Below are 17,010 nucleotides of genomic sequence, written 5' to 3' on the forward strand. Positions count from 1 at the left end.
GTCGAAGGGCCTGTTTCCACATTGTATCACTCTATGACTCCAGCAAAGGACAAAATGTAAACTCATTGACTAATCTGACAAGCTGCTTAGTTACTGTCCCTCCAGTCTAACTAAATACCAGTAACAAGATCATTACCAAGCTCGTTTATCTTATGAGTATCTTGGGATAATTGATTTTTCAAGGCATTTCCCATTCTCTGGCAGACTATGTTGTTTTATGCATTACTTGCCATGCTGATGTCAGACACATTGTGATGAGGTGAAAATCGAAAAAAATAGCATCCATGAACAAGACACGTTTATTTGGAAATTCTAAATTGGCACTAAGTCACTGGTGCATTTCCTTTCCTATTTAATGAAAAGCAAAGGTTTTGGCAAGTTCGTCCACAGTATTGTTATTTTAAGCAAGATGATCTGCTCCTTTCAACTTAGTGGCTTTGAAAGCTGCATACCCAAGTGCAGGATGCTTTCATTTATGAAATTTTCATCACATACATATAGAACAACAGCACACTCTAGTGTACACAAACTAAACTGAAAATACCCCTTCCAAAAAAAAACCCACACTAAAAATATTTGATCTACTGGGCCTATGAAGTCCTTACCAAACTGGACCCATAGTTCTGCAAAGTAATAGTTCAAATGCATAACTTTAATGTGTACACAAACGGAGGTCAGATGCTGGAATCCTAAGCAATAAACAAAGTGCTGGAGGAACTCAGCAGCTCGAGCAGCATCTGTGGAGGGAAATGGACAGACAACCTTTTGGGTCGGAACACAGTTTAAGAATAGGCCATTTAGGACTGAGATGAGGAAAAACCTTTTCACCCAGAGAGTTGTGAATCGGTGGAATTCTCTGCCACAGAAGGCAGTGGAGGCTAATTCACTGGATGTTTTCAAGAGAGAGTTAGATTTAGCTCTTAGGGCTAAAGGAATCAAAGGATATGGGGGAAAAAGCAGGAACGGGGTACTGATTTCAGATGATTAGCCATGATCATATTGAATGATGGTGCTGGCGCGAAGGTCCGAATGGCCTACTCCTACACTTTATGTTTCTATAACCCTGCTTCAGACTCCGAGTTGAGAATCTGAAGGCTCCTGATCTGAAACATCGCGTTTAGCCTCCTCAATTCCAAACAAAGCAATCTAGCTTATCCGATATTAGACCATAAGTAATTTTAGCAAGAGAATGCTTAGATACCAATCAACAATAAAGACTGTTGAAACAAGGAACTGCAAATACTGGTTTACACACAAGCACACAAACTGCTAGAGTAATAGACAATAGGCGCAGGAGTAGGCCATTTGGCCCTTCGAGCCAGCACCGCCATTCAACGTGATCATGGCTGATCATTCACAATCAGTACCCCGTTCCTGCCTTCTCCCCATACCCCCTGACTTCGCTATCTTTAAGAGCTCTATCTAGCTCGCTCTTGAAAGCATCCAGAGAATTGACCTCCACGGCCTTCTGAGGCAGAGAATTCCACAGATTTACAACTCTCTGACTGAAAAAGGTTTTCCTCATCTCTGTTCTAAATGGCCTACCCCTTATTCTTAAACTGTGGCCCCTGGTTCTGGACTCCCCCAACATTGGGAATATGTTTCCTGCCTCGAACATGTCCAACCTCTTAATACTCGTATAAGTTTCAATAGATCCCCTCTCATCCTTCTAAATTCCAGTGTATACAAGCCTAGTCGCTCCAGTCTTTCAACATATGACAGTCCCGCCATTCCGGGAATTAACCGAGTGAACCTATGCTGCACACCATCAATAGCAAGAATGTCCTTCCTCAAATTTGGAGACCAAAACTACACATAGTACTCCAGGTGCGGTCTCACTAGGGCCCTGTACAACTGCAGAAGGACCTCTTTGCTCCTATACTCAACTCCTCTTGTCGTAACTCAGCAGGTCAGGCAACTTCTGGAGAAGACAAAATGTGTATGAAGGAACTGCAGATGCTAGTTTAAATCGAAGATAGACAAATTGCTGGAGTAAACAAGCAGCATCTCTGGACAGAAGGAATGGGTGACCTTTCTCCTGTAGAAGAACATCACCTATCCTTTGATTGGATTGTGGACATCAAATTGCTACATAAGATATAAAATAATTAATTTTGAAGTTGTCACAAATAAATGTGGAAGCATATTCACAAGGATAAAAAAGGCAATATGATAAGTACAGAATCTGTATCAAGTGTGGGTATTTGAGTGGAAAATTAGCTTTGCAAACCAATTTCCTACATTCAGGGATTGAATGCTTTTAAAATTACTTTCAATAACTGTATGATGTAATGACAGCAATTAATTTAGTTATATAATCTTGCACTTAAATGTAATATTTACTCATTAAAGTTCCACCACTGATTTTCTGGCACTCTTGGTTCCAGAGCTTTGCTGGTTTATCCAGCAGGCAAAGGAAGTCGGCTATGGGGATAGATTTGCTGGCTCCAACTGGGCTGGAGTTCCAGAGCCCCGGCCGCAGGTTGCAAATTCAACCCACTGATCGGCCGTGGAAGTCCCAATGAGGTCAAGATTAGCTGCCTTGCCCAGCCTAGGTGCCACATTTTCGGGAAGATTTCCATGGCGCAGGGGATTTCTCGCGGAACCACCAGCGACCTCGAGCGGAACCTAGTGTTCATTACAAGTCTATACATCGTTTTTTTTCTTTCTTATTTCGATCCGATTTCTCCATTTATTTGGCAAAGTGAAAAACGCGGAAGCCAAGCAAAAAGTGCGGAAAATGGATTTTAAAAACGCGGAAATCCACGGAAATTTCACATGCCTGTAGATTGTGTTCTTGACCCAAGGGAGTACTTTATCTTTAGCACAAAATCATTTTTTTGCCATTCATTTCCTTATATTCCTTCCCCATTTTTCTTGAACACTGCATTCAAAAATATCAAGACCCCATCTATTTTTTGCTTGAAACTCACCAGCCTAATTTACACACCCACACACAGATATATTACAGATATTCTGTCTGCCTTTCTCAGCTGTCGCTTAGTGCTGGACTATTTGCTACTCTTGTAATATCTAATATATCAATTCTTTTCTGTACCGAAATCCTTTTTGCTACAGCTACCCGACGATGCCCAACCCTTTGCAAATTCAGTTTAACCACTTTTCAACCATACGAGTGAATCTCCCTAGAAGAACACTGATCTATTTTTTTTAAACCTGGCACCATGGAGGCAACAAATTATGCAGCTCAACACACCAAATGGGTTTCTTACCCATGATCCAGTAACACCCAACCGGTTATGGAATCCTCACCAATTCGTCTTCACTGTCCCCTCATTTCCCATGCAGTCATTTCCCCTATGGTACGACCCCCACCAGTCTCCTGCAGCGAGTACAGGCTTGAGAGTCCTTGCAATTCCTGGTCTTTCACGTGCTTACCCAGTTATGGATCTGGCTGCAGGGTGGTTACCTCCGGGAATGCACAACAAAAGAAACCACAGCCTCCCTTATTCTCCACAGCTGTTTAACCAATCTCAGATACTCTGTGTCTGAGCTTGAGCTTGTCCAAGTCAAGTTTATGTCATATAAAAATTAAAGTGAGGCACAGGCCCAATGAAAATCTTGTTTGGAGCAACATCACATAGATACAAAGCCACAGAGAGGTACAGAAGCAGGCCCTTCGTCCACACTGGCCATCAACTACACATTTACACGATTCTTTTATTCTCCTTGCATTCTTGTCAATTGCCCCAAGATCCACCATTCACCTACACACTCTAGGCAATTTACAATGGTCAATTGACCTATTGACCTGCATCTCTGTCTGTATGAGTTTCCTCTCATATTTCAAAGGGAGAATGTACCAACTCCACAGAGAGCACATGAGGCAAGCATCAAACCCAAGTTTCTGGCATTGTACGGCAACAGTTCTGCCAGCCTACAAGAGACACTCATCTGAAGACACTTTCTACTGAGGATCAGCAGGACATGTTCATTTACATAATGCTCCAACATACCATAACAATTGTAGACAAACGTTTCAGCTGTATTGCCACAAAATGAAAAAAAATTCCCAGTTTCTTTTTTATAATATTAATCTTACCTTAATAATACTAGCTCCATTTTGTCTTAATCCACCTTCCCAATTTAAACAAAAGTTTGAGTATACATTATCAATTTTTGGAAAAAAAATTAAAAATGTAATATATGCATAATCTCTATGATTTATAATACAGGGTTCCTTCAATTTATAAAAGGTTTACATCCTGGGGAAATGCTGCATGCAACAAGACCTTGTAATTCAAAGTATTTTCCATTAGTTTCAATGTAAAAACTCTGGATCTGTTCCACAGCTCAGTCACTTTGGTGAAAAACATCCAAATACTTAAAAATGGATCAATCCAACACAAAATATTGGTTTAATAACTCTCAAAAGATAAAACATGTAGATAATGTGCCCTGTCAGGGCACTCACCAAGTGAAACATCGAAGATGTCTCTCTTTCTCTCTCATCACTACTGCCCTTCCCCATCTCATATTCCCTCAAATTTCCAGCAATTCAAATATTTGAATTGTTTACTTACCTTTTTCTGCAAGACGACAACTTTACGTTCTTTAACTTCCATCATGTCCTTGATATCATGAACCTCTCCAGCTAGGGTCCCCTTCTCTTCAACCATCTCTTGCATCTGCTTAGACTTCTTATTCAACATGCTTTCCTTCTCTTCAAGGCGTAAACGCAATGCATCCACCTGGAAGAAATGCGCCAGTGAGATCACAGTGTTTCCCTCATCCACTTATCATAAAAGGCAACACACAATGCTAAATAGTTACTGTCAAAACTATGAAAATTGAGCAAGAGGATTTTGCAGGTTTGCAAATTTGCTTCAAATTCCATCTTTTAATCTTTTGCATAGAATATCCTTTTTAATTGGCACTTTTAAAATTTTGAACGGATTGCAAGATATCTAATATTAGATATTGATTATTATACCTCATTGCCAAGATTAAACATCCAATTCTCAAGGACTTTTCCAATGGTCCCAAACCTATTTAGTTTGGGTTTAGCAGGCACTTCACAAATATCATTTATAATAAAGCACCATTACAAATTCAAATATTTCTTCAATGGCATTAATAAATGTGGATCCGTTACAATGCATGTCTGAAAGTATAAAAACATGAACTTTTTACAGCATGTTTTCAAGAAACATGAATCTATTCAAGCATTTCTTTCAGTTATGAGACACAACTTTGAATTATGTCAACTTTGGTTGGAAGTATATTGCATCTTTGAAGAGGAAAGTATTGAAAAAAAATTGAAACACTCAATGCGCCTGGCAAATTTCCAGACTGAGCTCAAAGATGAGGGAACATAATCACTCGCTGATGTCATTTACCTCCTCCCAAGAACAGCACTCATTAGAAGAGACCTTAAGGTTTGTATCCACTTCTTTTTAAAATGGCAGACAGACAGTAAATTCTGAAAAATTACATTCTCGAAAAGGGACACGGATTGACTGTAAAAATCTTTAGAAGAGAAGCCAGAAATCCCACTTTCAAAAATTAAAATTTTTGACCAATTATCTTTATACTTTCTATCAATGAGTTGACGGATGAGGGCAAACAGACAGACACTGAAAACACAGCCTATAAGTTCACAGGCGAGCCAAAGATTTCTGTTGGTGCCAGACAGGGAATTGGATAACATCTTGAAGGGAAATAATTTACAGGCTTTGGAGAAAGATAAGTGCACTGTTCATTCTACAACTCGAACCATAGAGGTGAAAAAAAACAAGCTAGTTAAGAGACATGACATGAGAATGGGTCCACATCTTTGTTATCTACCTATTTCAGATAACTGATGTCCAATTCCTCCACAAACAGTCTTCATCTCATGTGGCTAAAGAAGATCTCTGTCAAGGATCCAACAATCTTCTCTCTTGCCCCTCTCAATAACCTGGGATAGATTTTTTTCCCCAGAGCCCAGGAACCTACCGATTTTAATCCTCTTTGGGAGACCCACCACCTCCTTCTTGATATCAACATGCTCTAGAATATCAATGTACACCTCCCTGATCTCACCATAGAAATCCCCACATAGAAACAGTCCAATAAGTCTCTGCAATAGTTGGCAGGTTTTGGCGCTATTTCTTGCCATACTTGCTCCGTACCTCGCCCATCGTGCGCTGACATCATGCCCAAACCTGTGACTTCTATAACCAGGTACAAGGACTCCAAATGCATCGGAACAAGATTTAGTTTTCCCATCCACCTCCCCTTACGCCAAACCAAGTTACACATTTAATGTGGAAAAACATCTCTGTTCTCTCATTCATCAATTCTGGAACTCCCCTTCCTACAATTCTGTTGGAAAATCTTCACATTAGTAGTTCAGCACCATCTACTAAAGAGGAATCAGTGATACTAGCCTTGTCAGCCATACCCAAATCCCGAAAAGTGAAGAGTAAGGCTATCTTTATACAAATAAAACAGTTTCCAGTGAGAATGCAGAGAAGACATTCCACAGTACATCTTTAACATGATCTATTTGGAATGCATTGTTATAAACAACTTGTGAATATTTCCTTAAGTATTCACATTCAACAAAAGTTGGGAATGTTGGGATAAAGGAATGTCATTTTTAAACAGTCAGATATTTAACAACATACTCACTGTAGTGCAGCACTGGTAATTTATTGTGCAACTTTACCTCTGTTTGCAGTATGGCAGCTCTCTGTTCCTTTGCCATAAGCGATTCTTTGAGCACTTCCACATGCTGCTTGCTGTCTGAAAATTGGTTTGCCAACATTTCAAGTTTGGTCTGCAGAGCACGTAGATCTGTCTCCTTTCTGCAAAGCTCCTGTTTCACTTGATCAACCTAGAAAATAGAAGGAACCACTATCAAACTATTTCATGATATCATTTTCAACCTACTTTAGCACACCGACCAGCATGCCTAACTTTATATTCTAATCCTACTCGATTGCATTAATTCCAGATCTCTCTTTGTCCTGCTCATGCAAATACTTTTTAGTCATTACATAAATTGCATATGCTGGAAACCCCCAAAAATCATCAAGTTTAGCAAAATTCTGTATGTCGTTACTGTTCCTACCTCCTCTGTTGGCTCATTTCAGATAAACTACCTTTTGTGAAAAATATACACCTCAGACAAAGGAGGCATAGCGGTAGAGCTGCTGCCATACAGCGCCCGAGACCCGGGATCGATCCTGACTACTGGTGTTTGTCTGTATAGAGTTTGTACATTCTCCCCGTGACTTGCATGGGTTTTCTCCGAGATCTTCAGTTTCCTCCCACACTCCAAAGACGTACAGGGTTGTAGGTTAATTGGCTTGGTGTAAATGTAAAATTGCCCCTAGTGTGTGTACGATAGTGTTAATGTGCAAGGATCGCTGATCGGTGCAGACTCGGTGGGCCGAAGGGCCTGTTTCCACGATGTATCTCTGAACTAAACTAAAAGATCTCCTTTATACCTCCTCCTCTCACCCGAAACTTCTAGATGACTTCTAGATTTACCATCAGATATCAAATATCTATCAACCCTACCCAAGCCTCAATTTTATACATCTCTAACATGTCACTTGGAGTCTCTTCTACACCAATATCCGAGTTAGCAAAAAATATTGAATGTTGGACATGATTTTATAAACAGTTTTTCATTTATCAATGTATTCTAATGGGAGAAGGGGTAAATCGGAGAAATAACAGATCAGTCATTGAAAGGTTCAGGAGTTTCAAACACTGGTTCCATCTATTTATAGTTACTGATTTCCGACATCATAATTTTTATTATAGTAATTAATTGCCACACAAGGACCATTAAGCACAAGTGCAAAGCAAATCTTAGTTCACAGGATGCAATATTCTCTTTCAAAAGCAGGTAGATGGATCCAAAAGTGTAAAGCCACCTCTGATAATTTACATGAATTTTGATCATTAGTGCAATTAACAAATCACTGAAGGGAAATCTGTATATTTTAAGAGGAAATCAGTTTTCTCTATTTCATCCTCTATATTTCATGTGAAGAACAGCGTGGGCACTCGAAGTGATCCTGAAATTTCAAAAGGGAGCATGTCCAAATGAAAGAAATTGCCCAACAAACAAGAGAAAGAAACATATTCAATGCAAAAATAGCAAGTTAAAAGTACAAGGAATGTTTGGTTCTACATTGAACAGATGTACAAGAAGGAAAAAAGTGAACATAATTTGTAATATCAGACGTTCGACAAATGTTAATTCTTATGGCAGAGACCTCGATCTGGAGAGCAGTCGCTTTTTTTCTTAGCTCTTCGGTCTGGGCCCCTTTGGAATTTAGCTCATCTTTCAGTTGTTCTACCTGGAAGAAAATTGTTACCAGTTTTAGTCATTGCATAAATATCATTAACTTGATAAATATCATCAACTTTGGGAAACAGATTCTGTACAGACATAAATCTACAAAGAATTCCTAAGGATATTACTCATTTGGTTTGAAGTTACAAAATAAAAATAATAAGCAGTATAACTAAATACAGACCTTCTGAATGTTATTTTTTTTAAAGTTTGCGACCTTGAGATTCTGCCTCAAATAAATGGGAAATTTGTTAGCTTTTAATTTTCATGTTTTCAATTCTTCCAGGCCAGAGAAGTTTTGAACATTAAGTTTTGTAAAAGAAACCAATGCCCTTAATTTGCTGTTGCTCTGATAATTAGGATTCGAAAGTATATAGGATGTACATGAAATTGTGAATGAACAGATCATTCACTTTAGTTTGTTTATTTAATTTGAACCAAGATACAAGCCAAAAAGAAATGCAGTAAAATCAAAGTTACATGAAAGGAGATTTTTTCCACTGCAATATCAGCAATTGTAAATAGGAATCATCTGTGAACGATAATATAACCAACATACAGTGCCCCCCATCATGTTTGCGACAAAGACCCATCATTTATTTATTTGCCTCTGTACTCCACAATTTGAGATTTGTAATAGAAAAAAAATCACATGTGGTTAAAGTGCACATTGTCAGATTTTAATAAAGGCCATTTTTATACATTTTGGTTTCACCATGTAGAAATTACAGCAGTGTTTATACATAGTCCCCACATTTCAGGGCACCATAATAATTGGGATACAGCAATGTCATGTAAATGAAAGTAGTCATGTTTAATATTTTGTTGCATATCCTTTGCATGCAATGACTGTTTGAAGTCTGCAATTCATGGACATCACCAGTTGCTGGGTGTCTTCTCTGGTGATGCTCTGCCAGGCCTGTATTGCAGCCATCTTTAGCTTATGCTTGTTTTAGGGGCCAGTCCCCTTCAGTTTTCTCTTCAGCATATAAAAGGCATGCTCAATTGGGCTCAGATCGGGTGATTGACTTGGCCACTCAAGAATTTATCATTTTTACCTTTGAAAAACTCCTTTGTTGCTTTAGCAGTATGTTTGGGATAATTGTCGTGCTGTAGAATGAACAGCCAGCCAATAAGTTTGGAGGCATTTGTTTGAATTTGAGCAGATAGGATGTGTCTATACACTTCAGAATTCTTTATGCCACTACCATCAGCAGTTGTATCATCAATGAAGATAAGTGAGCCAATATCTTCAGCAGCCGTATATGCCCAGGCCATAACACCCCCACCACCGTGTTTCACAGATGAGGTGGTATGCTTTGGATCTTGGGCAGTTCCTTCTCTCTTCCATACTTTGCTCTTGCCAGCACTCTGATATAAGTTAATCTTCGTCTCAACTGTCTGCAAGACCTTTTTCCAGAACTGTGGTTGCTTTTTTAAGTTCTTCTTGGCAAACTGTAACCTGGCCATCCTATTTTTGCGGCTAACCAGTGGTTTGCATCTTGCAGTGTAGCCTCCGTATTTCTGTTCATGAAGTCTTCTGCGGCAGTGGTCATTGACAAATCCACACCCGACTCCTAAAGAGCGTTTCTGATCTGTCGGTCAGGTGTTTGGGGGTTTTTCTTTATTATAGAGAGAATTCTTCGGTCATCAGCTATGGAGGTCTTCCTTGGCCTGCCAGTCCCTTTGCAATTAGTAAGTTCACCAGTGCTTCTTCTTGATGATGTTCCACACAGTTGATTTTGGTAAGCCTTGGGTTTGGCTGACGTCTCTAACAGTTTTATTCTTGATTCTCAGTCTCATAATGGCTTATTTGACTTTCATTGGTGTAACTTTGGTCCTCGTGTTAATAAACAGCAATAACATTTTCCAAAGGTGATGGAAAGACTGGAGGAAAGACTAGGTGCTGAGAGCTCTCTTATACCTGCATTAAGGAGGCATTTAAACACACCTGAGCAATTACAAATGCCTGTGAAGCCATGTGTCCCAAACATTACGTTGCCCTGAAATGGGGGGACTATGCATAAACACAGCTGTAATTTCTATATGGTGAAACCAAAATGTATAAAAATACCCTTTAATAAAATCTGACAAAGTGCACTTTAACCACATGTGATTTCTTTCTATTACAAATCACAAATTGTGGAGTACAGAGGCAAATAAATAAATAATGGGTCTTTGTTCCAAACATTATGGAGGGCACTGTATGGATCTAACTAATGAATCAATAGGCACTGTAGATGTGTAAACAAATCAAAGTTACAGACTCAATTTGCAGGCAATGGCTATTAGGTCATCTTAGCATGAGGGCAGTACAATGAATCCCCCTACGCTTTGGCTAAAAAGCAGAAAGCAAGTTCACTCCAGGTCTTCCCCACTGATCACTTTCAAGTGAACCTTGGCGGAACATCACCTTAGATATTTCCTGCTAGATTTAACAAAAATGACAAAGGAATCAGAAAAGCAAAGAAGGCAGATAACATTTTGGATGGAAAAACAAACTCATTCAGTTAAGCACTGCTCATTCTTCTCAAACATCTGAATTTAAAAAAGAATTAAATCACCAAAAGCTAATGAATTGAGTAATGACAAGGAAGATCTGAGTTAGCATTAACTGCTAACCTCGAAGCAGTACTAGGTATCAGCAGATTGACAATATTTTGATACGCTGCAATTTGTGAACTCTAATGGCAAAGATAAATAACTGTCACAAAAAAATCATTACTAACTTGTACAATTCTTCAACATCTAATCTGAGTTGTATACCTTATTTTTCATAAACTTGGAATGGCTCCTGTATACTTCCATCTGTTTCATCTCTTCTTCTCTCTCCTCAGTGCTCAGTGCTCCATTTGATTTGAGCATATGTATCTCATCCTCTAGATCTTGCATATTTCGCTCAAGTGAAGAAATTTTACTGTCCTATAGTTTTAGAAAGAGAAGCTGAAAAGTCTTCTTAATTTCTAGCCAAATAATTAATGATGTGCTACAATTCATTGCTTTTAAAAACACACCTTTCCTCAAAATAAACTACAATATTTCTGTGTCATTTCACATTATACCAAAGATTATACAAGGCAGCACGAGTTGTGCTTGACAATTTATGTATCTAATACACATCAAATAACATTCTTCACTTGTCGAACACGCAAGAAAAATGATTAGAATCCTACAATCTCAGGTAACCTCTCCTGCTCCTCGATTCGTCCAACCACTTTTCCTCCCAGTCTTCTCTGCCTCAGAAGGCAGTGGAGGCCAATTCTCTTAATGCATTCAAGGGAGAGCTAGATAGAGCTCTTAAGGATAGCGGAGTCAGGGGGTATGGGGAGAAGGCAGGAATGGGGTACTGATTGAGAATGATCAGCCATGATCACATTGAATGGTGGTGCTGGCTCGAAGAGCCGAATGGCCTACTCCTACACCTATTGTCTATTGTCTTGGAGAAAGGCTGGAGATTACCCAAGATCTTGATTTTGGAACATCTCTTGCCCTTATCTGTAGACGCCTAAATCCCCCAATCTCCAAACCTACCCGACACAAAATGCTAAGTAATGGCCAACTGTACACTTCCAATCAGATGTTCAATGTGAAAATGATCATTACCCCAGGTTCTTTCTAGCAAGACCTAAACAAGTGTTAAATATCTTATAGGCTTCCAAATTTTTCTGTCATTTCTCGTCACCAAACCCCCAAAACCCAGCTTTCATTCCAAGTTATGTGCATTAGTGCACTCCACAGCACATAAAAAAACATTAAACAGTTTACTCCATTGGGTTTAGGAGCTGTTGGTGGGCTGTGCAATGCACAAATACAATACAAAACCACATATATTCACAACAATCACATGATAGTAAAACAATGCCAATATCCACATTTTAGTCATTAAGATTGTTCTGGAACAACATGCTATTGAACTTGAAAATTAAAACAAAAATTAGAAATATTCAGTAGATCAAGCAATACCTGGAGAGAAAGAAACAGGGTTAATGATTCAGGACAATGATCTTCTATTAAAACTTGTATTTTCTTGAACATTTCCCAGTTCCAAAACTCACACAGAAGTGGGGTAGGCTGCAGATTGAATGATGATAATGATGGTACACCCAACCAAAAACAGATTCAAAAGGCTGGATGTAACAAAGATATGTCTGAGGAAGGGGGTGGGTAGGAGGATAAAAATAACATCCAAAATTATAAGAGAAAATAAAATTGAATACTAGAAAACAGAGTGCTGGGGTAGCACAGTTGGTCAGGCAGTATCTCAGGAGTACATGGAAAGGCAATGTTTTGACCCTTCTTCAGACAAATCTTCTTCTAGGTAAAATGCTGGAATGGTTCATTGCCTGAAACTGTGAAATTCAACGTTGAATCTCAAAAGCTTTATGTGTCTGGTTGGCAGATGAGATGCTGATTTGCATTGAAACTGTTTAAGAAGCTGACAATAGGGAGCGGAATGCATATTTAGTTTAGTTTATTACTGTCACGTGCATATGGGATAGAGAATTAAAGTGACAGGCAGCTGAAGCGCCAGAATCAAACATAAAAATATTGAACAGAAGTGTTCTACAAAACAGTTACCCAATATGGATAAAAAGATACAAAGTGCTGAAGAAACATGACTAGGTGACGTTTCGGGTCAGAACTCTTTTTCAGTCTAATGGATCATCACCTATCCACGTTCTCCAGAGATGCTGCCTGACCTGCTTATTTATTCTAGCACTTTGGTAATTTTTCCCCATAAATCAGCATCTGCAGTTCTTCGTGTCTATGCAATATGGACTTAATTGCCTCAAAATAATTTGGTAGAAAGCAGTGTCATTTAGCTCCAAACTACTTAATTGAGACCTCCCAACATTTGATTTTACAAATTCAGAATTTTGATATCCAAAATTCAGAATTTTACATCAAAATTCATAATATGGCGCATAATGCAACCTTTCAGCAAAAAAAAGTATGCACGCCAAATGCGCGTACACGTTGCACTACATTCACGTGTGAAAAACGACTATTATTTCCAACAGTCTGTAGTTCTTGGACTACATGTACAATGTCAGGCCTATCATGAGTATATTCTACTATTATAGAAAGGTTATTGAACAGAAATACTTTTTACAATAAAGAAAAAAATGTTTTGTTTCGTTTTTTTCTATTTTGCTTTTTCCTTACACATCCTAATTCTCTTGGTATTGAATAAAAGAACAATGGTCATAAAATGTATGACTAAGTTATGAAGAAAGAGTTTCATTTAAAAAACAGCACATACCTAATTTAATTGAAGACATACTTGCTCCAGTGGTCTTCAACAGCAAATCACAGGGCCACAGTTTAAGAATAAAGGGTAGGCCATTTAGAACGGAGATGAGGAAGAACTTTTTCAGTCAGAGAGTGGTGAAGGTGTGGAATTCTCTGCCTCAGAAGGCAGTGGAGGCCAGTTCGTTGGATGCTTTCAAGAGAGAGCTGGATAGAGCTCTTAGGGATAGCGGAGTGAGGGGGTATGGGGAGAAGGCAGGAACGGGGTACTGATTGAGAGTGATCAGCCATGATCGCATTGAATGGCGGTGCTGGCTCGAAGGGCTGAATGGCCTACTCCTGCACCTATTGTCTGTTGTCTACAACGGTCCATGTACCCCCCAAACCTACTCCCCCAAACCTACTCCCCCAAACCTACTCCCCCAACCCTACTCTCATTACCCTCTCTTCCCCCACCCCCTCTACTCCCCCACCCCCCAATCCCCACCCCCTCCCACCCTACTCCCCCAACCCCCTCAACTTCCCTCAACCCCCTCGACTTCCCCCACCCCCTCTACTCCACCCCACCCCCTCGACTTCCCCCCACCCCCTCTACTCCCCCCAACCCCTCTACTCCCCCCAACCCCTCTACTCCCCCCCAACCCCTCTACTCCCACCCACCCCTACTCCCCCCACCCCCTCCCACCCTCCCCTCCTTTTCCCCCTAAATCCACTCTCCCACTCCCCTATCACCCCCACTCTCCCCCTCCCATCCCCCTCCCTTCCTCCACTCCCTCCTCCCACTGCCCCCCTCTCCCGCACCCTAACCCCCTCCCCCCATCCCCTCTCAACATCAACAGGCCTCACGCTCTGCAGCGAGGCAAGGCGAGGCCAGCAGCGAGCGGAGAGGCCAAGCCAGCAACAAGGCGAAGCCGGGCGAGCGGTGAGGTTGAGGCGAGGCGCGACCAGCAGCGAGGCGAGGCGAGTACAGCGACGGGGCGAGGCGAGTACAGCGACGGGGCGAGGCGAGTACAGGGGCAAGGCGAGGCGAGTACAGCGGCGAGGTCTGTGCCAGCAGCGAGGCGAGTACAGCGTCCAGGCGAGGCGAGTACAGCGTCCAGGCGAGGCGAGTACAGCGTCCAGGCGAGGCGAGTACAGCGTCCAGGCGAGGCGAGTACAGCGTCCAGGCGAGGCGAGTACAGGGGTGAGGCGAGTACAGGGGCGAGGCGAGTACAGGGGCGAGGCGAGTACAGGGGCGAGGCGAGTACAGGGGCGAGGACAGCGGCGAGGCGAGTACAGGGGCGAGGCGAGGCGAGGCGAGTACAGCGGCGAGGTCGGGCCAGCGGCGAGGCGAGTACAGCGACGAGGCGAGTACAGCGACGAGGCGAGTACAGCGACGAGGCGAGTACAGCGGCGAGGTTGGGCCAGTGACGAGGCGAGTACAGGGGCCAGGCGAGTACAGCGACGAGGCGAGTACAGCGGCCAGGCGAGTACAGCGGCCAGGCGAGTACAGCGGCCAGGCGAGTACAGCGGCCAGGCGAGTACAGCGGCCAGGCGAGTACAGCGGCCAGGCGAGTACAGCGGCCAGGCGAGTACAGCGGCCAGGCGAGTACAGCGGCCAGGTGAGTACAGCGGCCAGGCGAGGCGAGTACAGGGGCAAGGCGAGGGGAGTACAGTGGCGAGGCGAGTGCAGCGGCGAGGTGAGTACAGGGGCGAGGCAAGGCGAGTACAGTGGCGAGGTGAGGTGAGTACAGCGACGAGGCGAGTACAGCGGCGAGGCGAGTACAGCGGCGAGGCGAGTACAGCGACGAGACGAGGCGAGTACAGGGGCGAGGCGAGGCGAGTACAGCGGCGAGGTCGGGCTAGCGATGAGGTGAGTACAGTGGCGAGGCGAGTACAGCGGCAAGGTGAGGTGAGTACAGTGGCGAGGCGAGTACAGCGGCGAGGCGAGTACAGCGGCGAGGCGAGTGCAGCGGCGAGGTGAGTACAGGGGCGAGGCGAGGCGAGTACAGTGGCGAGGCGAGTACAGCGGCGAGGTCGGGCCAGCGACGAGGCGAGTACAGGGGCCAGGTGAGTACAGCGGCCAGGCGAGTACAGCGGCCAGGCGATGCGAGAACAGGGGCGAGGCGAGGCGAGGCGAGTACAGTGGCGAGGTGAGTGCAGCGGCGAGGTGATTACAAGGGCGAGGCGAGGACAGGGGCGAGGTGAGGCGAGTACAGTGGCGAGGCCAGTACAGCGACGAGGCGAGTACAGCGACGAGGCGAGTACAGCGACGAGGCGAGTACAGCGGCGAGGCGAGTACAGCGGCGAGGCGAGTACAGCGGCGAGGCGAGTACAGCGGCGAGGCGAGTACAGCGGCGAGGCGAGTACAGGGGCAAGGCAAGGCGAGTACAGCGGCGAGGTCGGGCTAGCGACGAGGTGAGTACAGTGGCGAGGCGAGTACAGTGGCGAGGTGAGGCGAGTACAGTGGTGAGGCGAGTACAGCGGCGAGGTCGGGCCAGCGGCAAGGTCGGGCCAGCAGCGAGGTGAGTACAGCGGCGAGGCCGGGCCAGCAGCGAGGCATGTGTTTCGCGGAAAAATGTGAGGCGAAATCGGAATGGCGGAAATTAAATAAAGCGGAAACTTTCCGCCAAATTCAGACGGGTTGGGAGGTCTGTTAATCACAGAAATTACGTACACTCTGGGCTTGCTTTAACAAAAACTGTTTGGCCCTCCCATAACAGATTAATGTCCCTCCCAAAAACGTACTTTTAGATTATGGTATTTTAGTCTGTATTTTTGATATTCAGCATGACATTTGCAGAGACTAGTTACTAATGATATCTATACACCAAAAAAATCTAATTTACCTTCATTTCAACAACAGTTTGTAAGGCCTTTGTCTTGGCAGAATCTGGACCCACTTCACATCTCCGCTGAATATTCTGTGAAAATCAAATAGGGTGCAATCAAATCAATAAAGCAAACCTCCCAATATGATGCCCCTTTCATAGTTTTACTTCCACCATTATACTAAACCCTTGGGATATTCTTGCAAATTGAAGATACTCTATCTCTACCTGCACAAGTTTCAGATTGTTAATTATATGCCTGAGACATTGTATTTCAAGACTTCTTCAGTGTCCAAAATCATGATGTCTAAAATGTTACTGACAAATCCTAGGTTTAACAATGCATCCCCATGATTTACTGGTTCTTTACTGTTTATTTCTCTGTTGTGTTGTACCAATGTGCCAGTAAAGATGCCACATGAAAGAATATAATTGTTCTGTTCCTGGTGCATTTGTCAATTAAACATTCCTGACTCTCTCTTCTTTAGCACACTTAATTTTGTCATGGAACTAAATACTACTGCTATTGTGTAGCAGTAAGTCATTTATTTGTGCAATTAATGTTTTGACCAACAATTTAATAGGATCGGGCAACTAGTAGAGAACATGGACCTCTGCCAAGTTCAAACTGTT

The 17,010-nt window shown here is 42.6% G+C and overlaps 1 protein-coding gene across 3 annotated transcripts in view; it reads right to left on the reverse strand.

Moving 5' to 3' along the window:
• LOC144603518 (ELKS/Rab6-interacting/CAST family member 1-like) overlaps positions 1-17,010 on the reverse strand; it is a 422,464-nt gene that overhangs the window by 376,259 nt on the left and 29,195 nt on the right. For all 3 annotated transcript variants that reach the window (XM_078416811.1, XM_078416813.1, XM_078416812.1), the window contains exons 4-8: positions 16,396-16,470; positions 11,084-11,239; positions 8,238-8,321; positions 6,674-6,841; positions 4,545-4,712 (exon numbers count right to left, since the gene is read on the reverse strand). In XM_078416811.1, the coding sequence (XP_078272937.1) occupies positions 4,545-4,712; positions 6,674-6,841; positions 8,238-8,321; positions 11,084-11,239; positions 16,396-16,470 (651 nt within the window). The remainder of the gene's footprint in view (positions 1-4,544; positions 4,713-6,673; positions 6,842-8,237; positions 8,322-11,083; positions 11,240-16,395; positions 16,471-17,010) is intronic.

The sequence above is a fragment of the Rhinoraja longicauda genome, chromosome 20, assembly GCF_053455715.1.
Source record: "Rhinoraja longicauda isolate Sanriku21f chromosome 20, sRhiLon1.1, whole genome shotgun sequence".
NCBI classification, from domain to species: Eukaryota; Metazoa; Chordata; class Chondrichthyes; order Rajiformes; family Arhynchobatidae; genus Rhinoraja; species Rhinoraja longicauda.